Source organism: Apostichopus japonicus, chromosome 9, assembly GCF_037975245.1.
Source record: "Apostichopus japonicus isolate 1M-3 chromosome 9, ASM3797524v1, whole genome shotgun sequence".
NCBI classification, from domain to species: domain Eukaryota; kingdom Metazoa; phylum Echinodermata; class Holothuroidea; order Aspidochirotida; family Stichopodidae; genus Apostichopus; species Apostichopus japonicus.
The window spans coordinates 13,419,447-13,446,890 of record NC_092569.1 but is presented as its reverse complement, the minus strand read 5'-3'; the positions used below and the strand labels follow the sequence as shown (position 1 = coordinate 13,446,890).

Genomic DNA, 27,444 nt, shown 5'->3' with positions numbered 1-27,444 from the left:
GACAACCGGAAACGAATGTTGTACCTCTCTTTTGTATAACATATACAATATCAAGAGAAACTAGAATAACGAGCATTCTAACTCGTGATGGGCAGTTGATCGTACTTTAACAGAATGGTCCAGATGTTTTTAACATTTATCGGAAATAACCCGAAAATGCACCAAATCAAGCATATACTCATTTGAATTACAATTTTTGAGAGAATGACATTTGAAAATAACCTTTAGCCCCCCCCCCCCCCACATTTTAAACGTTACGAACATGTTTGTTAAACCTGTATTTACTTTGCGGCCATATCCATATCAACATAGGTGGCCAACACACTATATAGAAATGCTCTGTAGAAACCTATCTGCGACGATTTCAATGATATATATATATATATATTATATATATATATATATATATATATATATATATATATATATATATATATATATATATATATATATATAAACAAAATTTATGCTGAACTAAATGGTCTAAAATATTGTTACCGTGATACCATCCATTGAAATAAATTGGGCAGTCGGGACAAAGTGAATCCGTGACGTCACAACCATGTTCGTAGCCTAAAGCAATAAAATAGACGTACGAACGGGGGACAAATAGGTTGGTAGTTGCCCCCACCCTATCCCACTGTGAAATGTGAGGGAACGAAGTATGTTTCTGTCCCCTCCCTTTTGAATCTAGAGATAAATTTAAAGAAATAGCAGAGTGCCAGGCAATCAAGCTGAAACATGGAATTTTTCAACACTTGATGTGGAAGTTTCGTTACGGCCTCAATTGCCAATATACACTATACCTTACTACGTACCACCTTAACCCTTAATTGCAAGAAAAGTTGATCTTTTTATGTTGAGTATTCGACATAAATACTGAAATAGAAATCTCAAATTTAAACTTTTGCAGGTTACAACTGTGACTTAGGAACGGGGGGGGGGGGGATTAAATACACCTTATATTTGTTTGCCACCCCCCCCCCTCCAGGAAAAATGTACTTTTTTTACAAAATAGGTCCTTCCGAACCCCCTTACTGCTAGAATTGGGTCGACAACGCATTGGGTCCAGGCATGCTTCAGTATTAGGGAATAGAACCACAAAAGTTACTGTACTATAGCTTACCAGTTAAACGTCCGATTATTATTTGATGTTGGAGACATGTCAAACCTGATTCTGCACCCTGTCCACGTAAATCATCTCCTTCAGATCTGATCGTTGTGATACCTTAATCCCCAACAGTATTACCTTTCTCCAAATGTACTTCATTCTCACAAAAATGATCAATTCTTCAACTGATTCTTAAAAGTATCCTTTTAACGTTTTTCCTATGTAGCATTTTGCAATCACTCCCCCCCCCCCCCACCTCCCCCCCCCACCAAATATGCGGCTACGGCATACATGAGGTAACGTCTCGTCCAAATCACACACAATATTTTGTTGTATTATTAGTATGTTGGCCATTCATATGTTATATCAACAGGAACAGTTTGTTGTAATCTAATTCATTCAGGACTTTACATACAGTCCGCACTTATCAGTGTTATATATGATATGACTTCTCTATTCTACTGTAATCGTATCAATAATATTTCAAGGGTTATATCTTATCGATATTCCTCTCGATGACAGATTTGTGCGTTTCCAACCCGTGTATGAATGGAGGCACATGTACGAATGACGGAATAACGGAGGACTATTCATGTAATTGTACAACTGGATTCACTGGGAAGAACTGCACGGATCCAGGTAAAGTTAATATCAGATAAATGAGGTTAGACTAGGATAATCCTGTCTCTGTAACAGCGCAGGTTTGGTATCCGTAGTTTTGTACTTTTACGTAATTTGCATCATCCTGCATAATATTGATAACGTTCTTCTCGTTCTCTTTCGTTACATCTGAAATGATTCAAGCAATAATAATACGACCGCAGCGTCTACAATTTCAATTTAGCTTAATATATACGAATTAGTTCATGCCGAGGTAAATCCATAATTAATCTGCTAACTGCGGAATTATTTTTTGATAACTATTAATAAACAAAACAACATTTTACGCGTTGCTATCACAACAGGCAAACGATAAAGTATTGCAAGCCAGGTGAAATTTCAAGTTATTTTGTAAGACGTCAGGTCTATAATACGATAAAGTGAAGGTATGGGATGTAATGTGATATCATGTGACGTGGTGGCGTGTATTGTGGTGTAGTGTTATGTGGTATGTGAACTATTTTATGTGATATGATATGTGGTGTGGCTTGGTGTGATGTGATGTGGTATGGTATGTTTTGTGATGTGGTACAGTATGTGGATGGCACGCTGTGGTATGGTAGGTGACGTGGTGCAACTCTGTGGTAAGGTGTGATATGTGATGTGTTGTGGTATACAGAGTTGAATAGAGTGATGATATATGGTGTGGTCTGGATGACATTATGCGGAGTGGTATTATAGATAACGCAATGTTACGTCATGTAGTGTTGTGAGGTCTGAAATACGATGTACTGCAGTATGGATATGATAGAGGAAGTACTTTTACTAATCACTGCAAGGTCAACATGTTAAGATTACACGTAAAAAGGATAAAGTGTAATACTACTTTATAGTAAGATACAGAATCAGTTACAAACATGACGAAACTCGGAAATATCAGGTCTTATGAAGCTTGAGATGTCTGACAACATTGAATGGGCGCCAAGTACTACTTTACCAAGTTGTTTTATTGTCAATATTAGCCAATATTACCAATTTTCTTTGGTGAGGTGGCGATGTATTGTGGGAGATCGGATGTGGGAGACGGCAAGTAGGTTTATGAGCATCCTACTCTTGAACATCTGTGTGAACATCTGGTAGTCTGTAAATGTTATGGTTGAACAAGACCAAAGCAATATGCAGTCTGGTTATAAAAGACCATTCATGTTTAGTTTGTTATAAGTTTATTGCAACATTTATTGCCGAAGCCGATGACGACAACTTTCTGTTTCGCCCTTTTCAAGCAAGGTTAACACTTTACTGATTACAGTATTAAACCATGTATACACATGTACATGTGCTTATGTGACTCAAACTAGACAAGCTAAGATTCTTTTAGGTAGGGATAGGCTGTCACGGAAATAGGATAAGAATAAGTAGGAATATGAGAACGGATGGTTTGAGGAAACAGGTAGTATTCCCAAATATTATAGCAGAACTGTAACAAAATGACAGAAGAGGTGACGGCTTAAGCAATAACGTCAGAATTTCGTTCATCATTTTATAGCTGTGTCGGATCCATGTGACTCCAATCCATGCAGTAACGGAGGAACGTGTGACAGCACAAGCCAGGGTTTTACTTGTAGATGCCTTTCAGAGTTCACCGGAATCACTTGTTTATCAAGTAAGTATTCAGACGAAATGTGATTGAGATGCTATGCCGTTCTCGGATTTAAAAAGTACAAAGTGGAGGATATAATAACAATCATGTTTTAAATACGATTAAATTCATGTTAAAGTATTACTTTCAGCCCATATTTTGATTTGTTACGCACTTATTAGGGTGAGTGGGAGGTTTGCTCAGTGGAATCATGGATAATCACGATATAAAGATTTCGAAAATGATTGACAGCACTGTACTTTATCAATGCCGAACCAAATTCTTGTTAAGATTACAAGCATGAAACATGAGCTTGAATAATTGGAAATAAGAAATCTCTTAATTTTCCTTCGACACACACTCATACATATAATGTTTGTGTGTTTAATTGGTATATGTGTCAATAAAGCCCGGTTCAAATCATGCTTAATTGATACATTCCGCGATATAAAACAACCTGAATTGAGTCAATGTTGTACGTGTCTTTGATCTTCATGATCTGGTAATGACGGCCTACAATAAATGGCAGTTACCGGCCAATGTATTAAAATATAATCGTGATTAACTGATTAACTGAACTTTTCATTTTTATGTCAATCTTTTTCTAGGTCTGTTCTATAGGTGCTTCCGTGATGAATTATAATTGAGAATTTTTGACCAGGAATATGATTGAGCAAAGAAAAGAAGGAGGTTAGGGATTTTTTTCCCCAGATTTCCAAAATGCATATAATTTACTTAATTGGTTTTTGTTACAAATTTACTATGTATTAATCACCTTAACATGCAGACAATAAGCAAATCTCAGGGCCGACAAAATCACTAAAGTAAGAACGTTATAATCATAACTTCGTTCTAGCTGTGATGCCTGATCCATGCATTCCAAATCCATGCGAGAACGGCGGGACGTGTGACAGCACAAAGCAGCCTATTTGCATGTGTACTACAGGGTACACTGGAAGTTCATGTTCAGATAATGGTATGTATTTACTGAAATAATCAATGGTTTATCAAATTATATATCGCTCATGCCTAATGAATGTGTCTTGAGTGCCTTTCCTAATGCTGCCATGTTTTGAGTTGCTTTTTCATAAATTAGACAAAAATAAAGTAAAACAGCCGGCAAATTAAAAGACCATTTGTATGTTATGCTTGAATATAAAGGTTGTATTTTAAGGTTAACTAGGATTGAGGTGGGGTGGGTAGGTCGGTGGGGGCAGTGGTTCTCTCTATGTCACTTACGTTTAAATTTAAAAGAATATTCCAGGTCAAAATTCCTTTTCGATATGTTAAAGAGGAACATAATCTAAGCATGCTGGTGAAATTTGCATTCAATTATGTAATAACTTAGCTAATTGAATTTTTGTTAGAAATTTACCATCATGATTTAACCACCTTAACATACGAAAATAAGCATATATCATGGCCGATATGATTACTGACATGGAATGATGGGCACGTAATACTAGAACAAGTTGTTTTCTTTCCAATGTATTGTGGGAGATCGGGTATGGGTGACGGCAAGAAGGTTTATGGAGCATGCTATTCGTGAACATCTTGTAGTCTATAAATGCTATGGTTGAACAATACCAAAACAATCTGCAGTCTGGTTATAAAAGACCATTCATGTTAATTTTTCTATAAGTTCATTGCAACATTTATTGCCAAAATCGATGACGACAACTTTCTGATTCGCCCTTTTCAAGCAACGTTCACACTTTACTGATTACAGTATTAAACCATTTATACACATGTACATGTGTTTTTTGTGACTCAAACTAGACACGCTAAGATTACTTTAGGTAGGATAGGCTGTAACAGAAAGAGGATAAGAATATGCAGGAATATATTAAAGGATGGTCGAAGGAAACAGCTAATATTCCCAAATATTATAGCAGAACTGTAACAAAAGGACAGAAGAGGTAACGGCTTAAGCAATAACGTCAGAATAACGTTCATCATATTTATATATATATATATATATATATATATATATATATAAAGTTTTTTTTTTAGTTTTTCATTTATCTTTGTGTTCATGCGGGGCTTTATGTACAGTCAGTAGTATAGATGCTACGTCTACTCTATTCTACTGTAATCGTATCAATAATATTTCAAAGCTTAGTTCCTTTCGATATTTCTCTCGATGACAGATCCTTGTGTCCCCAACCCGTGTTTGAATGGAGGCACATGTACGAATGACGAAATGACGGAGGACTATTCATGTAGTTGTGGAACTGGATTCACTGGGAAGAACTGCACGGATCCAGGTAAAGTTAATATCAGATAAATGACGTCAGACTAGGATTATCATGTCTCTGTAACGGCACAGGTTTGGTATGCGTTGTTGGTTTTGTACTATAACGTAATTTGCATCACCCTGCATAATATTAAAACGTCCCTCTGTATGAAAATTATGTAATTCTGTTTCGTTTTATTTTAAATAATGCAAGCAATTATCTGAGGTCGGCAGCAACTACAATTTCAATCTAGCTTAATGTATGAGAATTAGTTCATGCCGAGGTAAATCCATAATTAATCTGCTAACTGCGGAATTATGTTTTGATAACGATCAATAAACAAAATAAATAACATTTTAAGTTACATATTAATGCATTTGTTACGCGTTGCAAACGCCACAGTTCAAACGCTAAACGTTTGCAAGTCAGGTGACTTTTCAAGTCATTTTGTATGACGTCAGGTCTTTCATACGATATTGAGAAGGCACGGGATGTAATGTGATATGACGTGACGTGATGTGAACGTGGTGGCATGTGATGTGATGTGATGTAGTGTGGTATGTGACGTGATACGAAGTGACGTGATACGATGTGATGTGATTTGGTATGTGGTGTGGCTTGGTGTAATGTGGTATGTGATGTGATATGGTATGTGGATGATACGTGGTGGAATGGTAGGTGACTTGGTGCAACTTTGCGGTAAGGTGTGATATGTGGTGTGGTGTGGTATGTAGCGTTAGAGAGAGTGATGTCATATGGTGTGGTGTGGTCTGGATGACATCAATATTGGATATGTTCAAAACTGACTGTTCTACTTGTTTCTTCTTCATTTGAATTGAAGTGTAATTAATGATCTGCTATGGGATTTTACTGTTCAGTAACATCGAAACTTTACCAAATGTTATATTTATATCAGTTAATTACTGTCAATATTTGTGCTTGCTTGTTTGTTGTTTCTTCGGGAGGTTCCCCTTGTGATTCCAATCCCTGTCTAAACAATGGTGTCTGCTTTGAATCATCCGACATGTTCATCTGTATCTGTCCTGATGGCTTCCTAGCACCAAGATGTACCAAGGGTAAGATAAGTAACTATATAACGGTTCTGTTATGTCTTGGAACTCCAAAAGGGATATATGGGGATGCAGAGCGATAATAACAGAGTATGAAAATATATTTGTTTAGGAGAGAAACGGGGTTTAATCTACCTCTATTAAATTAATAGTATGCATTGTATATGCTTATATTCGTATTATTGACTCACTTTACTCATTATCAATTCCGGAGGGTGGCGAAGGTTGACAGAGGGACGTGTGACAGCAAAAGCCAGGGTTATGTGTATTGGTACGGAAACGACATGTAAATAAGTCGTATTCGGGCAGAATGAGTTTCCGAGGGTGTTAACGCATAAAATCAAAGATGGACGTATGGTATTTTGAATAATAATATTTCTATATTCTACAAATAATATGGATAATAAAGGTGAATGGTACAAATAAGGGAATAACAAAGAGTAGAGTTAACTTAAGGCGCCAGATAAAAATAATTAACTTATCTATTAAGACTGGGTCTGAAGTCGATGAACTCGATGGTGTAGTAGAGCTGGGCCTTTGAAATGATCCGAGAAAAAGAGTGCTCCATCAAAAGGCGCGAGGCGCGGAATTTATAAATGAATAAAAGTTCATCCAAGGACAGTTGTACTTGTTATAACGGGATCCACCTCAATTCTGTGGATGGAAGTCAGATATGGTATGGATAAGGGAAAGTCCATTCCCTAGTAGAAGTGAGTAGATAATTAGTTGGAAAGAAGTCATTAAAGACTTGAAGATCCTATAGATAGGAATATAACAGGTAACGCAATGTTACGGCAAAACAATAAAGAACCGTGCTATTGGAACGGGGTGAGAGGCGATGGTTCCCCAATAGCGGTGTATAAACCTCTGACTGGTATCAGGACGCGGTACTTGCGTTGAAGATCACTAGGGCGATGACGTAGAGATGACATTATCAAGAATTGTAGCATTGTGAATATGTGCAGTAAGCTGTACATTGTGTGGAGGTATGCAACACTATATTATTCCGGTGGGTTTTCCACACACATGTTCAACACAGAATATAACATTATGGTGTTTTGAAAGAAATGTTTACCTACGCTGTTAACTAAGACGTAATAAAGGACATCGATTTGTACTGGGAATTCATCATTTCTGTTTTATATATACTTATATATGAGGTGAAGAAATCTTTGCGAAAATAGACGTGCGTACGTGTAGTCTTGATTCGCGTGCCCATGTGTTTAAGAATTTCTTTAATAAGCCCCTTTTCATACTTATTTCTCGAATCCCATTCAACCCCATCGTTTCCTTTTCCCTTCTATGCCAAAACCTCTCGTGAGACAAATGTTATCATAATCGCAATTGTTCCTTGTTGGACATATTCCCCAATCACATAACAATAAAAGCTTGCTTCTGGTTCAGAGACGCTTTTAACTTTTCAAAACCTTACAATATATTGTTTAAACAATGCTGATGTTTTCATGACGCACTACATTTTTATATTCTCGATCACATTTTATAAATTTGAGTATCATTATTCTACCTCATTGGTTTAATAGTTCTATCGGTTTCCACTTACTTTTTGGTTTCTCAGTTCCTCAGTTAATTAATTTTAATTAATAACATACATTCTTCATTGTTGCTTTATCTTATTTCGTAACGAAAAAATCATCAGCGTAGTTATATCAGATCAAATATGACAATTTCCAGAAAACCAAGAGCAACACATTTGCTAATTTAATCGCCATTACTATATTCAACACACAGAGAGCTGGATGATTAAACGATGCGTATTCACTTTGAAATAGCCATACACCTGTAATATAATTATAATTAACACCTCATATATATATACTCACGTCTGCAAGTTAAGTATTTTACCATTATAAATGACAAATATTAATTTCAATCACGAAAGGAAGAAAAAATTCCAAAGCTTATCTAAGAGTAATCAATGAAAAATTGATATACTATAAATATTTCTGGTGAGATTATTTCAGCGAAATACATTTAATTGTGTATGGTATTTGTTTCGTTTACTTACTAACATGAGACACTACTATGGTTAGAAATGGTATTACCTTTTACCAGGTAATATCTATTTATAAATATTCTTTTTTCTTGTGTGTATACTTCTGAGAAACATTTAGTCATTTGGTTTTAGTTCTACAATGAACACAGAGGAGCTGCGTACAGTTGAGCAACGACGTGATGAAGATGGTTAAAGATTTCTCAAGCTGAGACTGAAAATTAGTGTAGAATCTTGACTTTATCACTGGAAAAAGATAATCATATCAAACAAATTTATACTCATTACTTCTCAGATTTTTAAAACGTCATTGGGAACACTGTGTCTTATAGTAGTAGAAGAAGTAAAGACAGAATATTGTTTCAAACCACAAAGATTATATTTCCCATAAATCATTCATAACTTAGCAGCCATATAAATAATTTTAGTTCTTTCTAGAGATTGAAACTATTAGTACAAGGACCAATCTCATAGTCTAATCCAGATGAAAGAATTATTGTTAAAAGTGTACAAAGCTGATGACATAAGTTACCTATCTATGTAAATTATCGTCAATTTGAAAAAGTATGTAATTATACCTAGCAAACTGAATGTATACACATCTGATGATATAATCTATCCCTATCTGTATATGTGTCTTCGATGTTGATACCTATCTTTATTTATTTACAGATAATAAACTTTAAGATTTACCCTGAAATATGGCAGCTGTATAATCCACTGAGATATGGGCCGTAGCTTTGAGACGCTCCAGAAACTTTTGAAACTTTCAGCAAAAATAGTATTTGACAGCTTATAACAGCTGCCATAAGACTGTTATACCAGATATGTGAGCCAATGGAACTGTTTTTGTTTGGACAGGCTGTACTTGTAAACGTTTTCATAATGGAAGTGACACATCATGCTCATAACAGAAATATGAAGTAAAAGATGAGCACGTGTACCAATTTAGTAGCTCAGTGGAACGTCTTCTTTATCTTTTGTTTTTGTTGCCCTAAACAAGCCACTTTGTATTTACTCATAGAGACTAACAACGGCGGGACAAGTCTTTGGATAGTCAGCATTGTCGCAGTTGTGGTTATACTATTGCTACTCCTTTGGTTTGTGGGCTTACTCTGGTATCACTCAAGAAGGTGAAACTTATTTTCATTTAAATATGCACAGTAGCCACAATTTAATTCGATGCTTAGTTATAAATATGTATTGATGTTTGAGCAGCGAATGAAAGGATTTAACAGTGCATAAAGAAAGAAATATATATATATAGACCCATATTATGAAATAGTTACAAATCAGAGGTTTAAATGTAAACCATGTAAGTGTAATAAATATTGGTAACCATTTAATGAATCAATGACGAAAATAGGGTTCGACAAGCATAATCAAGGTGATTACAAGTCTACTTCAAAATTTCATTTATTCGAAAGAACCTTTTCAGCCAATGAAAACCGGAAGACTCAACAAAGAAATTCATTCTGTGTTTATGTTACAGACAAAAAGGAGGAACTTCTCATCCTGATAAACAAGATAATAACAGAACTGACGTCAGAGGGAATCAACCTGTCAATCACCATGGTGATGTCAATAACGAAATGGTGTACAATAGTGACCCTAAATATTACAGTATAGAAGATGGAGAAGTAAAAACACCAACATATGCTTTTACTATATCAGGAAACCGTTAACAATCATGATAGTTATGAAATCGTTGGCAAGAAGGCAACGATTAAAAACAAGGAAACTTTGGAAAAATGAAATATCCAAACTACAAATAAATCTTTTGAACAGATTGATAAGAAGAAAGGAAAGTTGAGAATGCGAGTGGCAAACTGTTTGATGAGGCTTCGATGAGAGAAGAAAACGAATATTCCCATAAATTATTCACTGAAGGAAAAGAGGCAGTTGTATTCTGTGACAGAAGGCCTCAATATATAAACTATTCAATCACCTCTATAGTTGGAAAGCTTCACTTGGTATTGGGAAAACCAAGGGCAGGTGTATAAGGATCTCAGGATTTCCATAGCCGAGTGTTATGTATAGGAGTCGTAGAGGTATTCCACAGAATAAAATAAATTATACTTAAAATTGTAAATTCCTTACTCTGTTATGATTGGTCTCATAAATATGTTTAATTTTGATTTCGATTTTGATTTTGATTTTGATTGTGTATCAGCGCATTGAAACTGATAAGTAAAGAGCTAAAATCTCTAGCTGTTTAATGTTTTGTTTTTAATTACTGCAAATTTTCACCTGTCGGACTCGTAGTTCAATGTGTAATAGCTTTGCAGTATTTACTGTGCCACCTGTAACACATGTCACCGTGTTGCGAACACAGCCCAGTAGTTATACAATACACATGTCTGTATTTATACCTGTACATAATACACAGCGTGATACTTCATTGATGATAAGATTTTTCGATTAAATTTATTTTCTTTGGTCACAGTGTTATAGGCCATCATGGATTTTGATAAACAATTAAAAATCAAAAAAACAAAAATAAGCAATTACGAAGTTTTATAATCTGAATATGCAGTACGTCATGCATCGTTTCCTTTCTATTTCAAACGGGATGCAAAGGGATTAAATCAGGGTTTCCCTAACTATATCCCCCCACAAACCCCTGTGGATATCAGAGTTGTCCACGAACCCCCAACTTTTGGAGACACGATCTCAGTCATTATTAAACTATAATACGCATTACAGTGCTTCGTAAAAGATCAAGTTCATAGTGTAATATTGAACTAGTGTTTGATCTTAAAACAGAATAGTGACTGCATGTTGTCCCTCAACAACAATTTTCAAGCATGAATTTATCCTAACTTTGCTTTTATCACAAAGTCACATTACATCTTTAGCTTACTGGAACTACTATGATTGTACCTTAGGCTCATTGGAACCATTTTGGTTGCATCTTTAGCTTACTAGAACTATTATGATTGCATATTTAGCTTACTGGAACCATTATGAATGCATCTTTAGCTTGCTGGAAACATTATGATTGTATCTATAACTTATTGGAACCATTATGATTACATATTTAGCCTACTGGAACCATTACGATTGCATCTTAAGTTTACTGGAACCATTTTGAATGCATCTGTAGCTTACTGGAACCATTATGCTTGAATCTTTAGCTTACTGTAACCATTATGATTGGACCTTTAGCTTACTGGAAACATTATGGATGCATCTTTAGCTTACTGGGACTATTATTATCGCATCTATAGCTTATTGGAATCATAATGATTACATCTATAGCCTACTGGAACCATTTTGATTGCATCTTTAGCTCATTATGATTGCATATTTAGCTTACTGGAACCCTTATGATTGCTTCTTTAGATTACTAGAACCATTATGATTGCATCTTTAGCTTACTGGAACCATTATGATTGCATATTTAGCTCACTGGAACCATTATAATTGCATATTTTGCTTACTGGAACCATTACTATTGCATCTTTAGTCTTTTGAAACCATTATGATTGCATATTTAGCTTACTGGAACCATTATGGTTGCATCTTTAGCTTATTGGAACCTTGGTTGCATCCGTAGCTTACTGGAAATATTATGATTCTATCTTTGGCCTATTAGAACCATTATCATTGCAATATTTAGCTTACTGGAACCATTACGATTGTATATTTAGCTTGCTGGAACCATTATGGTTGCATCTTTAGCTTACTGAAACCATTATGATTGCATCTTTAGCTTATTGGAACCTTGGTTGCATCTGTAGCTTACTGGAAATATTATGATTCTATCTTTGGCCTATTGGAACCATTATCATTGCAATATTTAGCTTACTGGAACCATTACGATTGCATATTTAGCTTGCTGGAACCATTATGATTGCATCTTTAGTATATTAGAACCATTATGATTGCATCTTTAGCTTATTGGAACCATGGTTGCATCAGCGTACTGGAAATATTATGATTCTATCTTTGGCCTATTGGAAGCATTATGATTACAATACTTAGCTTACTGAAACCAGTACGATTGCATGTTAAGCTTACTGGAACCATTATGATTGCATCTTTAGTCTTTTGGAACCATTATGATTGCATATTTAGCTTACTGGAACCATTATGGTTGCATCTTTAGCTTATTGGAACCTTGGTTGCATCCGTAGCTTACTGGAAATATTATGATTCTATCTTTGGCCTATTAGAACCATTATCATTGCAATATTTAGCTTACTGGAACCATTACGATTGTATATTTAGCTTGCTGGAACCATTATGGTTGCATCTTTAGCTTACTGAAACCATTATGATTGCATCTTTACCTTATTGGAAACTTGGTTGCATCTGTAGCTTACTGGAAATATTATGATTCTATCTTTGGCCTATTGGAACTATTATCATTGCAATATTTAGCTGACTGGAACCATTACGATTGCATATTTAGCTTGCTGGAACCATTATGATTGCATCTTTAGTATATTAGAACCATTATGATTGCATCTTTAGCTTATTGGAACCGTGGTTGCATCAGCGTACTGGAAATATTATGATTCTATCTTTGGCCTATTGGAAGCATTATGATTACAATACTTAGCTTACTGAAACCAGTACGATTGCATGTTAAGCTTACTGGAACCATTATGATTGCATCTTTAGTCTTTTGGAACCATTATGATTGCATATTTAGCTTTCTGGAACCATTATGATTGCATCTTTAGTATATTAGAACCATTATGGTTGCATCTTTAGCTTATTGGAACCTTGGTTGCATCCGTAGCTTAATGGAAATATTATGATTCTATCTTTGGCCTATTAGAACCATTATCATTGCAATATTTAGCTTACTGGAACCATTACGATTGCATGTTTAGCGTACTGGAACCATTATGATTGCATCTTAAGTCTTTTGGAACCATTATGATTGCATCTTTAGCTTATTGGAACCATGGTTACATCTGTAGCTTACTGGAAATATTATGATTGTATCTTAGGCCTATTGGAAGCATTATGATTACAATCCTTAGCTTACTGGAACCATTACGATTGCATATTTAGCTTACTGGAACCATTATGATTGCATCTTTAGTCTTTTGGAACCATTATGATTAAATCTTTAGTCTATTGGAACCATTATGATTGCATCTTTAGCTTATTGGAGCCACGGCTGCATCTGTAGTTAACTGGAAATATCATGATTGTATCTTTGGCCTATGGGAACCATTATCATTGCAATATTTACTTTTAGATTTACGATATTTCATGTAGGCATACGTATTTAAATTTTTGACATCCTAACATGAATGTTAACGGAAGTGTAGATATGTTAATGCAGAGAAATATGTTAAAGGTATGTCAATTGAGAGAAGGGGTTGACTTTGGTGGGATGGGTGGAGTATGATAGGAGACAGAAGTTCAGAGCGCTTCAGCACGTGTTTTAGACCTAAGATATTTAACAATTAGTTTTTAATGCTTATTGATATCATTGGAAGTAAAAATGCAAGTATTTATTCAGATAATATAAGCAAAGGGCTGTTATTTTGTTTTCTCTGAAGCGTTTGAATTCGGGGAAGTTTATGGTATGACTTTTTTTTTGTAAAACAACGTTTGTTGGTCAGAGAATTTAAAATAAACTGATTTAAAGAAGACATTACTGAAAAATCTTGTTAATTGACTTTTCGTTTTAAATAAATACGCAGAGGTTAATATAAGAAGGATGACTATCGGGAGGATTTTAGTATTCTATGCAATTGTGTGGCAGCGATGTTGAAGTATGTTGAATTTCTGGAAAGCCCCTCTGAAGTATCATACTCCATATAATTGCTCTATTGACTTCCACACTAAATCGTCAAAGTAATTGGTTGAAATACGTCACTTAGTAAAAATGTATCGATGATCGAATGCGTTGGTTATATTATTCATTTATTCGAACTAATAGGTCCGACCGATAAGGCATATATAGGCTGCGGCATCATACTCGAAAAACATGCGTTGATTTTCTAGTTTAACCAACCATCTTAGGTGTCCCTCTAGTGATGGCATGAAGGAGATTTCACAGCTATCGAGAAGCTATTCCCAGAAGAAATTGAAAATATTTTGCTCGCGGCATCTCAACACCTATTAAGTCTATTAATAATTGGGGGTTTAATCAGTCAGATACTGACATATGCAAATATCCATCAGGGTTCGACACCTTTAACGTAACTACATTACTTACATAGACATTCAACGTATTGCACTCAACAACGTGATATATTCAAAATGACATCTGCTCAACCTAACATTGAATGACTTGAGAAAGTCAACAACTTAGGACAAAACGTTGCCTCAAAAGGGAAAGTAGATTAGTCGTTGAAAAGGGATATAGCTTCCAAATGAAAAATTGAATTTTACTAATGAAAGAAAGAGTTACATATCCTAGGAATCTTAATGAAATTTGCATTCGATTTGTGTGTATCGAGAGAGAAAAAAAAAGTTGAATATTGAAAGAACATATTTTAAGCATCCTGCTTTAGAGGAACATTTGACCCATTTTGACTAGTAAAAGTGAACTAAGTTAAAGTTAAAGGTTTACAATCTTGTTGGACACACGACATTAAACCCCTGGTGCAACATTAAACCCCCGGTGATTGGTATACCTTGTCACACCCACACATCAAAGTGTGCACAATTCAAACAGTCCCTGTTGGTCGCTATACAATGCACCACTGCAATGTACCACATCTACGCTGGTGTGCAGCCACAAACCGGCGCACGCAACTATGTATACAAGCTATATCCCTGTAAGGTCCCCCTTTATACTCCTGGGTGAAGATAGGCAATGGGGATTAAGGGCCTTGCCCAAGGATACAACGTAATGATCTGGCCAGGGCTCGAACCTGCAACCATAGATTACAAGTCCAATGACTTGACCACTTGAGTGCACACTGACAGCAAAGCGATTTCTCTTCTTTCATTTTTGTCTCTGTCTCTTTGTTGTTTGACTTAGATTGCATATGTTCCAAGTTTGTTTTAGTGGAAGTGAAGTTATCAATTCGTTCTGGATTCTATCTGTAAAAGTGGTTTTGAGAGCGAGGACGGGCTCGAACAGGCGACAATATTTATGTCATCCTTATTAAAACTTTCATCTCTACGTAAGTGTGTTTTGAAAAGCAAATTAACATTTTCAGCTGGTTCAATGTTTCTATTATGAATACCACCCATGTTTGATATCTTCAGAGTTATCAGAGTTCGAATACGTCAACAGTTAATGGATGTGTCCCTTTCGCTACCCTTAGTTGTTTACCCTACCCGTACCCTACCATACCTAGTACCACCCTACCATGCACTTTCATCCTAAATTTTAAGAAAATGTTATGCTTTGTGATTGTAGTTGAACGTTTGTGATTTTTTTTATACCGAAATGTTGATTTTGTTGAAAGTTTATCGTGTAGGACAGTGGTAAATAGGTCGTACACGGCTACATATTGAGATGAAGTTATGGAATGTTGAGATGTTGAAATTTTCTGTGTCCCATCTGGACCCCATTTCTATCTTCAAAAGTAAAAATCTTCTCATTATTGGGAAGATACCCAGACAAGCCAGCAGTTATCATGGTTAAAGGTATATGCCCCAAATTATAACACGCTATAATTCTTAGTAGTTTTCCAAAAGTACTTTGCTGGAGGTCTTATTCTCCAAAGTATACACATACAGTTTTAAGGAACACACAATATAGAGCATACATTAAAGGCATCGAAGACTCGCCCCAAACCGCGTGCCGCCCTCTGAAAAAGTTAACTTTCCGTTGCTTGCAAGTGAAGTTTTCTTCTTGTCGCTACAAAATGCAGACAGTAATGAAACGTGATACCTTTCTACCTTTTATATGGACCTGAGATATCCATCGCTGCTATGTACACTGTGTTGTGGGTATTGATCGTAGCTGTATGTTTTAAATGTACACTAGTGTCTAATTACCGACGGTAGCTAGCTGTGTGTGTATTTTCTGGGATCGATGGTGGTGTCTAACACTTCTGTTACACCTTATTTGAAACTAGGTCAGATTACCGGCATCAGACGTTTCTTTGTGCGCGAGTCTTCACTCCCTTTAACGGTTAAAATTGCTATATAGAAATATTACTTTGGTTGACAACCGTGACTTTTACTGGCCTGCAACGACAAGTATCACATTGAATGCTAGTTTTGTGAATAACGGATTCTCCTCATCGATGCACACTCGGTTCATCGAGCTAATTCTAAATTCACAGCTACAGATTTAAATGCCTCAAATTTAGATCTTATCTAGCTGTTTAATTAAAATAATAATTAAAAAGTAAATAAAATGGACACAAAGGAGTGCAGCAGAGAGCCAAGCCGTCCGATATTATGTTGACCTTCCTTGTACACTGTTTATAATCATTCAAGAGAATCGGTTAAACAGAATATTTCAGTAGACAACCTGTATATAGTGAGGGTTACTCAACCATGTATATACGCGTGCATAGAATCTATGTACAATATTTCTGTGGTATTTGGTAACTAAATGACTGTATATAGGCTATGCATATTATCTTTCTCTTTGAGCTAATATATAGTCAATATAGCTTTGTGTGCAGTTACAGTGGATAAGTGCCTGTTCTTGTTTTGGGTAGTTTTATTCCTACTTTATACGAAATCTTTCATTCGTAATCGGTGACTAATATTCTGCTATCACAAGCAGCATGGAACAGGCATCAAGAATTAGAGATTGGTGTATTTTTATCATCATTTTATCTTTTATTTCTCAACAAGTAACCAGTCAAGGTAAGTCTGTCTACAGTCTGCATAGAAATGAAAGTATATAGTTTTTATTCAGTACACTCTAGACATGAATATTCTAAAAGAGACTTTCAAATCACCTTGTCAATTTGAAAGAAGTAGGCTACCTAACTATATACATGACTTTTTAATTTAAATATTTTAAGGGTATATTGTTAATAAACAAATGTAATTAATCGTTGTATTTAACAAAGACAAAACCCGAAATGGGATCATTAACTTGTATGGCAGGTTTATGCAGTATGCCGACGACACCACGTTCTTTTTAGACGGTACCCGCAACAGTACCGTTTAGGTGCTGAATATTTTAGAGATTTTTCGAATAAAATCTGGTCTTAAAACTTAATTTCAACAAATCCCAGTATTTTTTTTCCCTGGACCTTTTATTTTCAAGAATCCAGCTTATGTCAGTGAATCCAATCTGTAGATTAGCAACGGTCCTATCAGGTACCTCGTGATCAACTTTACTCACAATGGTGACGATCTCTTTCGCTTTAATTATGAGCAGATATTTATCTAGGCTAAAGCACCAGCTTAGAGTTTGGAATGGGCGTGATCTCACACCTATTGGTAGGAAGATAATCGTGAAATATTTTGCAATCAGCCAAGTCATTCGTTTTCCCTTTTCAGGTTCCGTCAAGCCCCCCAAAAGATTTTGTTAATAAGATCCAAAGTACTAGTATCTTCATTAGGGAAATGTGTATGGCTTTGATATGTCACTTTCTTGGGATTTCATTTAATTGTTGTTTAGACATTCCCTGCTGTTTCTGCAGGGGTCTTTGTTTGTTTGCTCATTGTGTATGTATATACATATGTGTGTATTTGTTTATGTGTGTGTATTTGTGTGTAGGTGTGAATGTTTATATATATATATATATATATATATATATATATGTATATATATATATGTATATATACATATATATATATATATATATATATGTAGGACTGGTGTGAATGTACATATATGTTTATATCTATGTTTGTGTGTATGTGTACGAGTACTTGTATTTGTATATGGTTTTAGGTATACATATATATTAAATAAAGAAGAGAGGGAAAATTACTTTATTCAAAAACATTGTTTTCATGTACAAAATTCCTTTGTAACATTGAGATGACATAACAATGTAGTTATCAGAACTAAATACAAGTGTGTACCATATATATAAATACAATACTCTTGAATAAATAAAAACAAAACTTGTATGACAGAGATCTATGTGAGGAACACCCAACTTACAAAATCCGTTTCGGAGATATTTTATAGTTTAAGTCATGTCTGGTAGCTTTCATTTTGTAATGATGGATTATCTAATGTCATAGTGTCACTAGGATCTGAACCTTCATTTTCGTCTTTTTTTTCAAGGTAGAATGGTGACAGTTTTAACACTGGACACCCATGCCAATATTAGGTCACGTTAAGAACTTGAATAGTTTAAGTGCAGCACTTGCTATACTCACTTTCATTACAGAAAATAAACATTGTCATAAAGGGCAAAATCAATATTGACATTATCTAACAGTGATATCAACACCGCTTGTCTAGGAAAAATTCACAACCGTAACAACGAATTTGTTTGAAATCACAATTATTTAATAACTTTTCCAAGACTTCACCTTATGTCACTCTAAGTAAGAATCCACAAATCGCTAAAACTCGTTTGATAGCGACAATAACAGTGGATTTAAAGAGCTAAAAACAATCCTACTCAAGAGCAGCTAGTAAATATAATTTTCAACAACACAAATGGCGAGATTTACTCATCATAAGGTGATCATTGATAAAAGTAAGTCAATCTGTAAGCTTTAACCACCAAATGACTTAATTGGTAATCTTCTAGACACGTTTTGAATTTTAGTTTTAATCAAATTCAACAAGCATATTGAATATGCTCAAAACTTACTGTTCTACTTGTTTCTTTATCATTTGAATTGAGAAGTAATTGATGATCTGCTATGGGATTTTACCGTTCGGTAACATCAAAAATTTACCAAACTTTATATTTATATCAGAAAATTACTGTCTAACTTTGTGCTTGTTTGTTTGTTGTTTCTTCTGGAGGTCCCGGTTGTGATTCCGCTACCTGTCCAAACGGTAGCTTCTGCATTGAAATATCCAGCACGTTCCGCTGTATCTGTAGTTCTGATTGTACCAAGGGTAAGATAAATAACTATATAACTGTTCTATTATTTCTTGGAAGTTGGAACTCCAAAAGGGATATATGGGGATGCAGAGCGATAATAACAGAGTATGAAAATATATTTCTTTAGGAGAGCAACGGGGTTTATTCTCCCTCTATGGCAATTTACCATATGCATTGCATATGCTTATATTCTTATAATTCACTAACTTTACTCATTATCAATTCTGGGGGTAACGGAGGGTTACAGAGGGACGTGTAACAGCACATGTCAGGGTTATATGTATGCCCTACAGGGTTCACCGGAGTCACTTGCACAGAAAGTAAGAATATAGCCGAAATGTGATGATGATACTATGACGTATTCGGAACTAAAAGAACAATGGGTAGGATATAATAACAATCATGTTTGAATAAAAAACCCATTAAAGCCATTTTAAAGTATAACTTGTAGCCCATGCTTTGATTTGTTAAGAACTTATTGGGTTGGGTGGGGAGTTTGCTCCGTAGCATCATGGATTACCACGATATAAACGATTTCGATAAAGATTAACAGCAATGTACTCTATTAATGCTAAACCAAATTCAGGTTAAGATAACAAGCATGAAACACACACACACATATATATATATATATATATATATATATATATATGAAACACACACACATATATATATATATATCATGGGCGTCAATCCAGGGGGGACGGGGGACACGTCCCCCCACATTTCGATGGGTGGGGAAAACATTATCAAATGTCCCCCCCCACGCATTTGGAAAAAAAAAGTGTCTATTTGGTTAGGACTTACACATCTCAGATTCATATTATGAAATATCACTCAATGTTGCTGAATGGAGAATTCCACCAGAACTCGTGAGTTGGTACCCTGAGCTCTCCGACGATCTTAAGCATAGTCTGTCTTTCTTTCGAGGCCATTTCCAGTCGTCGTCGGTTGAAGGGTATAGATAAATATTTAAGTCGATGAATCCAACGGTACGGGTTATGTTTGGTGAAGTCGAAGATCTCTTGCGGTTGCTCCTCGTCTCCTCCGCCAGTTCGACGGAAGCCGAGAGATCTTTCAGTGCTTTGAGGCGTTCGAAGACATGGCTACGGATCACCGTGACTCAACAGAGGCTGAACCATGTCATTTGATGGTGGGCCAAATTCACCACGAACGTCTAGTCCAGTTGAAGCCTGAGGAATTATCAGAGAAGTTCGTTGGTTCCTCGGATTACAGACGCCGCATCTTCAGGCGATTCCAGTAGAAAACTAGGGCGCTCCGTCAATATCATAATAGATAGCACTTCATAGCTAGAGCCAAAGCTTGTACATAGCTGTCCCTTAGTTGTAGATGGTGTTTCAAAGACGGTGCCCGTTCCCTAATATTGCGGAAATGAAATAGGGAGCATATTTCGTTCGTGTCAGCGCATCCCATTTTACCTTGTTGTTGAGTGATACCGGAGTCTACTCCACAATGAGAACACTGGGTACACGCAGTGACGTCGCTATGGGGGGGGGGGGGGCGTGGAGGTGTCTCACCCCCAAACTTGGTAAAACTGACGATAGTTGGAAAATTGGAGTGCGACAGTCGGAATTTCCGACTGTCGCACTATAGATTATTTAGGCCTATTCATTTATTCCTGTGATTGAGCATGACCTAAAAATTGAAAAAATTCGGTCAAAATTGACCTTTAATCTGTTATATTTACCACGATTTCCTTGTCACTTGAGAAATTGTACCTCGCGATTCCTATACTCCACCGTACAAAACTTCGTATTCTAAAAAATGCCTAATAGAACTACTGTCATAGGCGTAGGAGCCCAATTTGATTTGGGGGGGGGGGGGGGTTGTAACGACTTGCCCGAAAAAATAACCCAAATTATATATAGACATGCATCGGTTTTTACATCGTATGCAAATAACATACAATAATTTTCCGTCTTATTACCCTTCCATTTGGTTAGAATTATTGGGGAAGTCGTTACAATATTAATGGTAATATTAATATAAGTTTAACCACTGAAAAACACATTGCAAATAATCTTTCTTTCAGTAGGTGCCCGAAAAGTTATCAGCATATTGCCCGAATTCTCACAAAATTATTTGGTTGGGGTGGGGGGGGGGGGCTAATAAGTTTGTGAAATGAGTGCCAGTGGGTACAAATGTATCGAAAAAAAGTTCAGAACAAAAGTGCAGTCGCGAAAGATTGGGTGTCTGACTGACACTGACCGTATCGTTGACCAGTAGCGCGAGGGTGAGGGGGGGTACAAAGCAGCAGTCGGAATTTTCTGGCTTCAAAACCCATCTAGATGGATTTTCAGCCACTACACCCCCACCCCCCCCCCCCCCAACCTTCAGAGCTACGTCCCTTGGTACACGGTGTTTACATTGTACGCTCCGACCAGAATTCACCCGATTTACCAGATGCAGATTCACCTAGCAACCGAGGTAACTTGCGTGAGGACTCCAACGAACAACCACTGATTTATTTTGATGCCTTCATCACTTTAGCCACCACTCACATGGGACCTATTCTAAGTCTGACGATACATGCGCATGTGTGAGGTCCTGAAAACATTATTAAAGTGGTTCGTCTTGCCATCCTTGTTTCAAATTTCATAGAAATGTATTCTTGTAGACCTAGCAAAATATTTAAACTGACACAGTCCCATTGGAAGTGTGTCACGGGTTGCATTAAAAGTCATTGGTGGTTTAACATGCTGGCCTATGACAACTTTTGGCCAAATTTGCGCTAAGCTTAATATACGAACTCGGATCTGGGCTTTGCCTCATTAGTTAGTTATTTAAATTATTAATAATGACGTATGAGGAAATGCACCATTTTGTGGTATGACTCCAAGAACGGCAAGTCGAGAAACTCACATACAGTCGCGGCGGATAGCTTCCTTCGCCTATATGTCCGGGGACATTTTGGGACATCGTTCCTATAGGCGAGGGGTGGGCAACCTACGGCGACCGGGCCACATGCGGCCCGCCAGTGATTTTTTTGCGGCCCGTGAGATGTCGCAAGAAAAAGAAAAAAATCAATCTATTTTACATCATCGCAAAAAACGAACCAGCTGCTTAGAATTTATCTGCACTTATGATGCTGTCAGGTAGGTCTATTATCACCATTAATGACCAATTGGACTATATTGACATTATGTTTTTGTGAATACAGATTAGTACACACACCCATTGCTTGAACGTCCTCGGAAGCAACGGTTTGAAATCAACAGCAGGTCGTTGGTTAGGTGCGGCCCTGTCAATCTTTCACTCCTAAAATCTAGCCCTTTCATTCGAAAAGGTTGCCCACCCCTGCTATAGGCCTATATCTGAGGAGGCCCTGGGGTCATTCCTTTACCGACTTGGTGCAATATAATGTGCCCATTTCGAAGTAAATATATTCACAGATTGTTAGTTGTCATGGGTTCGAACAAATGAGGGGTATTTTATCCTGAAACATAGGCAAAATGGGGCTGGATTCCACTTCGCCACATCATTGTCAACTTGCACTGGGTTCTAATGTTCATGTCAATTGGAATCACTTATAAAAAAAAATAATCCACCAAAAATGAAGGTCGCATGAACTTTGCTGCAGATTTTCTGAGTGACGAATTTGTCTTTTTCTCCCGAAATCACGCAACTAGATGGCTGCTATCCAGCCTGGCAAGTGCCATCTCCAGCGATCTGGCAGGTATTCAAATCTGAATTTTTCTTGATACGCTGCGCGCCAACTGATGGTGGCGCTCCGCTTAGATAGTACTTACGGCCGAAATACTCGAATCGATTACGTCCCCCCCCCTCACGTTTCAAATCGGATTGATGCACCTGATATATATATATATATATATATATATATATATATATATATATATATATATATATATATATATATATACCAGGGGCATCAATATATATATATATATATATATATATATATAAATATATATATATATATATATATATATATATATATATATATATATATATTTATATATATATATATGTAAAGGTTTCTTTTCTTTGTGCTTCATCCGGGGCTTTATGTACAGTCACTGTTATATATGTTATGTCTACTCTAATCATCTGTAATCGTATCAATCAATAATATTTGAAGGCTTAGTTCTTATCGATATTCCTCTCGATGACAGATCTTTGCGACCTCAACCCGTGTATGAATGGAGGCACATGTATGAATGACGAATTTAGGGGAGTCTATTCATGTAATTGTACAACTGGATTCACTGGGAATATTTGCACGGATCCAGGTAAAGTTAATATCAGATAAATGACGTTAGATGAGGATAATCCTGTCTCTGTAACGGCACAGGTTTAGTATCCGTTATTGGTTTTGTACTATAACGTAATTTTCATCACCCTGAATAATATTAAAACGTCCCTTATGTAGTTCTGTTTCGATTTATTTTAAATGATGCAAGCAATAATATTAAGACGACAGCAACTACATTTTCAATCTAGCTTAATATATGCGAACGATTCATGCCGAGGTAAATCCATAATGAATCTGCTAACAGCGGAATTATGTTTTGATAACGATCAATAAACGAAAGAAAAAACATTTTAAGTTACATCTGTTTACTTATGCAGATGTTACGCGTTGCAAACGCACCAGGTCAAACGTAAAACTTTTGCAAGTCAGGTGAAATTTTGTTTGACGTCAGGTCTATCATACCATAGTGAAAAGGCACGGGATGTAATGTGATATGACGTGACTTAATGTGACTTGGCGTGGTGGCATGTGTTGTGGTGTGGTGTAGTGTGGTACTTGACGTGATACGAAGTGACGTGATACGATGTGATTTGGTATGTGGTGTGGCTTGGTGTAATGTGGTATGTGATGTAATGTGGTATATGTGGATGATACGAGACGGAATGGTTGGTGACTTGGTGCAACTTTGTGGTAAGTTGTGATATCTGATGTGGTGTGATGTGGTGTGGTTTGTATGCAGCGTTGAAGAGAGTGATTCAATATGGTGTGGTGTGGTCTGGATGACGCGGTGTGGTATGATAGATGACGCAGTGTGACGTGACGTGGTGTTTTGCGGTGTGGTGTGAAATACGATGTACTGCAGTATGGATATGATATGATAGGGTACGTCCTTTTTACTAATCACTGAACTGTAAGGTATTCATGTATAGATTACAAGCAATAACGTGTAATACTAATGTATAGTAAGATACAGAATCAGTTAAAAACATGACGAAACAAATTTCACGAAGGTTGAGATGTCTGACAATATCGAACATCGCCATTCTCTGCTGTTTCTATTTGTCTTTCTTTGTTTGCTCACTGTGTATGTTTATATACATATGTGTGTGTATGTATGTGTATAAATATATATAGGTATGTTTGTACATATATGTGTATATCTATGTATGTGTATGTGTGTACGTGTATTTATGTACGGTTTTGTGTAGGCATATATATTTATAAAAGAAGAGAGGGAATAAATACTCTATTCGGAAACATTGTTCGCATTATATGAATAATTCCTTTGTAACATTGATATGACAAAACAATGTTCTCATCAGAATTGTAAATACAAGTGTGTTGAATAAATGAGATGGAAAACAAATTGTATGCCAGAGATCTATGTGAGGAACACCCAAACTAACAAAGCCTTGCTCCGTTTCAGAGATATCCTATAGTTGAAGTCGTGTCTGGTAGCTTTCATTTTTTAAAGATGGATTATCTAACGTCATAGTGTCACTAGGATATGAAACATTTTACATTTTCTTCTCTGTTTTTTTGTTGTTGACATATTGAAGGTAGAATGGTGACAGTTTTATCTCTGGAAACCCATGTCACTATAAGGTCACGTTAAGAACTTGAATAGTTTGTTTAAGTATATAGCACTAGCTATACTCACCTCTATTAATAATACCCCTCATTTTAAAGAAGTAGACATATGACTATGAAAACGAAGTGTCCCTCACAGAACTAGGCCTACCTAACTATGCCAAGTCTTATTCCCAATTTCCTGTCATCATGTCTTGCTCTGCATTTGGTTCAGAAAATGCCCTGTGTAATATCTTAATTCATAAGATGTATTCAGCAAACACTTATACTGGCCACGGCTTATCTAAATGCATCCTATAAGTTTTCCTTGTTTTGGCTAGCACTAGTGTTGATGTATAAATACAATGTTCTCAATGGCAACATAGTTAATGGACTAAGGGGATATCAAGCCAACGATCAATATTTTCCCCACATCCTCTCCAATTTAAATGCGAAAGAAGAACAAATATATCACATATAAAACTTTTTTCTTTGGGAGGATGAAACCATTAAAGTGCTGTTAATGTTTTATTCATTAAAGAATCTAAAGAATTTAAAGTCTAAAATGTTAAGTCTATTCGAGAAAAAAAAAGCCAACATGTATATTTTGCAGATATACAAGTACAAAAAACCAATCTGTGTCATTTGGGATTTGTGTAAAATCGTTGCAGAGATTTTTTCAGATGTAAATCAATGAATATTTTTGTGCAGCAGAAGCATTGTGGAAAGAAGGAAATACTCATACTTTAATGTACAGTAAAATTTTGCTTTAAAAATTGTGCCTCTTTCCCCAGAGTTAATTTGCCAGTTTATTGTAACTTTCTGTGGTTCTTGTGTAAATAGTCATTTAAGGAAGATCAGGAAATCAGAGTACAGATTTAAATAATTCAGGGACATCTCACTACCAGTTGAGAGTTCTCTTTTAAATCTGTTCATTCATCTTGATAAAGACCTTTTACGGGACTACAGTGTTCCATAGTAATGGTTTTCCTGCATATGTACGTACTTTAGATATTCCTGCAAGCAGGAACTCGCGAAGAAGACATCATTGACTTATCAAAGCCGCGAGCTGACCGACCTGTCTCTTAGATTCATATATAACGTCCATGATTGTGAATTGTCAACAACTCTGTAACTGGATCACATACATTAATCTTGGAGTGACTCGAACTCGGGACCTTATGATTGAAAGGCACCGGCGTTAACCAGTGGCGGCGGTACCGGGGGGGGGGCTTGGAGGGCTCAGCCCCCCCCCCCAATGAAAAGTTGAGGGGGCAAATGCATGAAAAGCCCCCCAATATTTACCAAGGCTCCGAAACGTGCATCTGCCTATTTTTGAATGCATACTTGTCGATCTGTCCGAAGCACATGTATACTATATAGGTGTAATAATTTTAATTAATGCTGGGGGACCCTCGACAGGTCCCCTGGCTATAGACCACATTGTCACGCCAACCGCGTCTTCACGCCCCGTGAAAAGTGGAAGCAGTAAGTGTGAGTACCGGTAAGCGCAACACAGCTTTGTCTTAGGCCAATGACTTGCCTCATTTCAACCAGTTCTCCAACATCCCCTGAAGGGTATATCCTTCTAATGGTAGCACATTTCCCATGGGTATATCCTTCAGGGACATTTCCTTCTTATTGGAGATGTATCTTTCGTAGGGTATATCCTTCTAAAGTGATAACATAAACACAGTATTAGCATTTCACATGTACTCAGCCCAGTGTACTGTATAGGGTACATGCATTCGTGATAGTGCTTGGTTCATAGAAATTTGTGCAGCTGCACATGGTTTTGGAATTACCCATTTGTTGACATTAAGGAATGCTTTCAGTTTTGTTCTTATGACATTTATTTAATTATTGCATTTAATTGCAAGTAGTAATTTACTAAACTCAAAAACGTCTTTGCGAGTACACTACGAGTAATAGCTACTCTCTTAAAACACCATCGAATATACAAATTACAATGTTTTTACGTGCAATCTGAGAAATTGCAGGCTTGAGACCACTATTTTAGGGCTAGGTATTCGTAGCATAAAACACTCTGGAAGTTCCGT

At 36.3% G+C, this 27,444-nt stretch overlaps 1 protein-coding gene across 3 annotated transcripts in view; it reads left to right on the top strand.

Moving 5' to 3' along the window:
• LOC139974161 (uncharacterized) overlaps positions 1 to 27,444 on the top strand; it is a 162,229-nt gene that overhangs the window by 48,484 nt on the left and 86,301 nt on the right. The window contains exons 13-18 of one of the 3 annotated variants that reach the window (XM_071981104.1): positions 3,258 to 3,374; positions 4,207 to 4,326; positions 5,501 to 5,617; positions 6,553 to 6,663; positions 9,693 to 9,801; positions 10,161 to 14,286. In XM_071981104.1, coding sequence (XP_071837205.1) covers positions 3,258 to 3,374; positions 4,207 to 4,326; positions 5,501 to 5,617; positions 6,553 to 6,663; positions 9,693 to 9,801; positions 10,161 to 10,353 — 767 coding nt within the window. In that variant the 3' untranslated portion in view covers positions 10,354 to 14,286. Of the gene's footprint in view, positions 1 to 3,257; positions 3,375 to 4,206; positions 4,327 to 5,500; positions 5,618 to 6,552; positions 6,664 to 9,340; positions 9,670 to 9,692; positions 9,802 to 10,160; positions 14,287 to 27,444 lie in introns of those variants that run through there. The other 2 variants (XM_071981106.1, XM_071981103.1) reach the window with 2 other exon arrangements.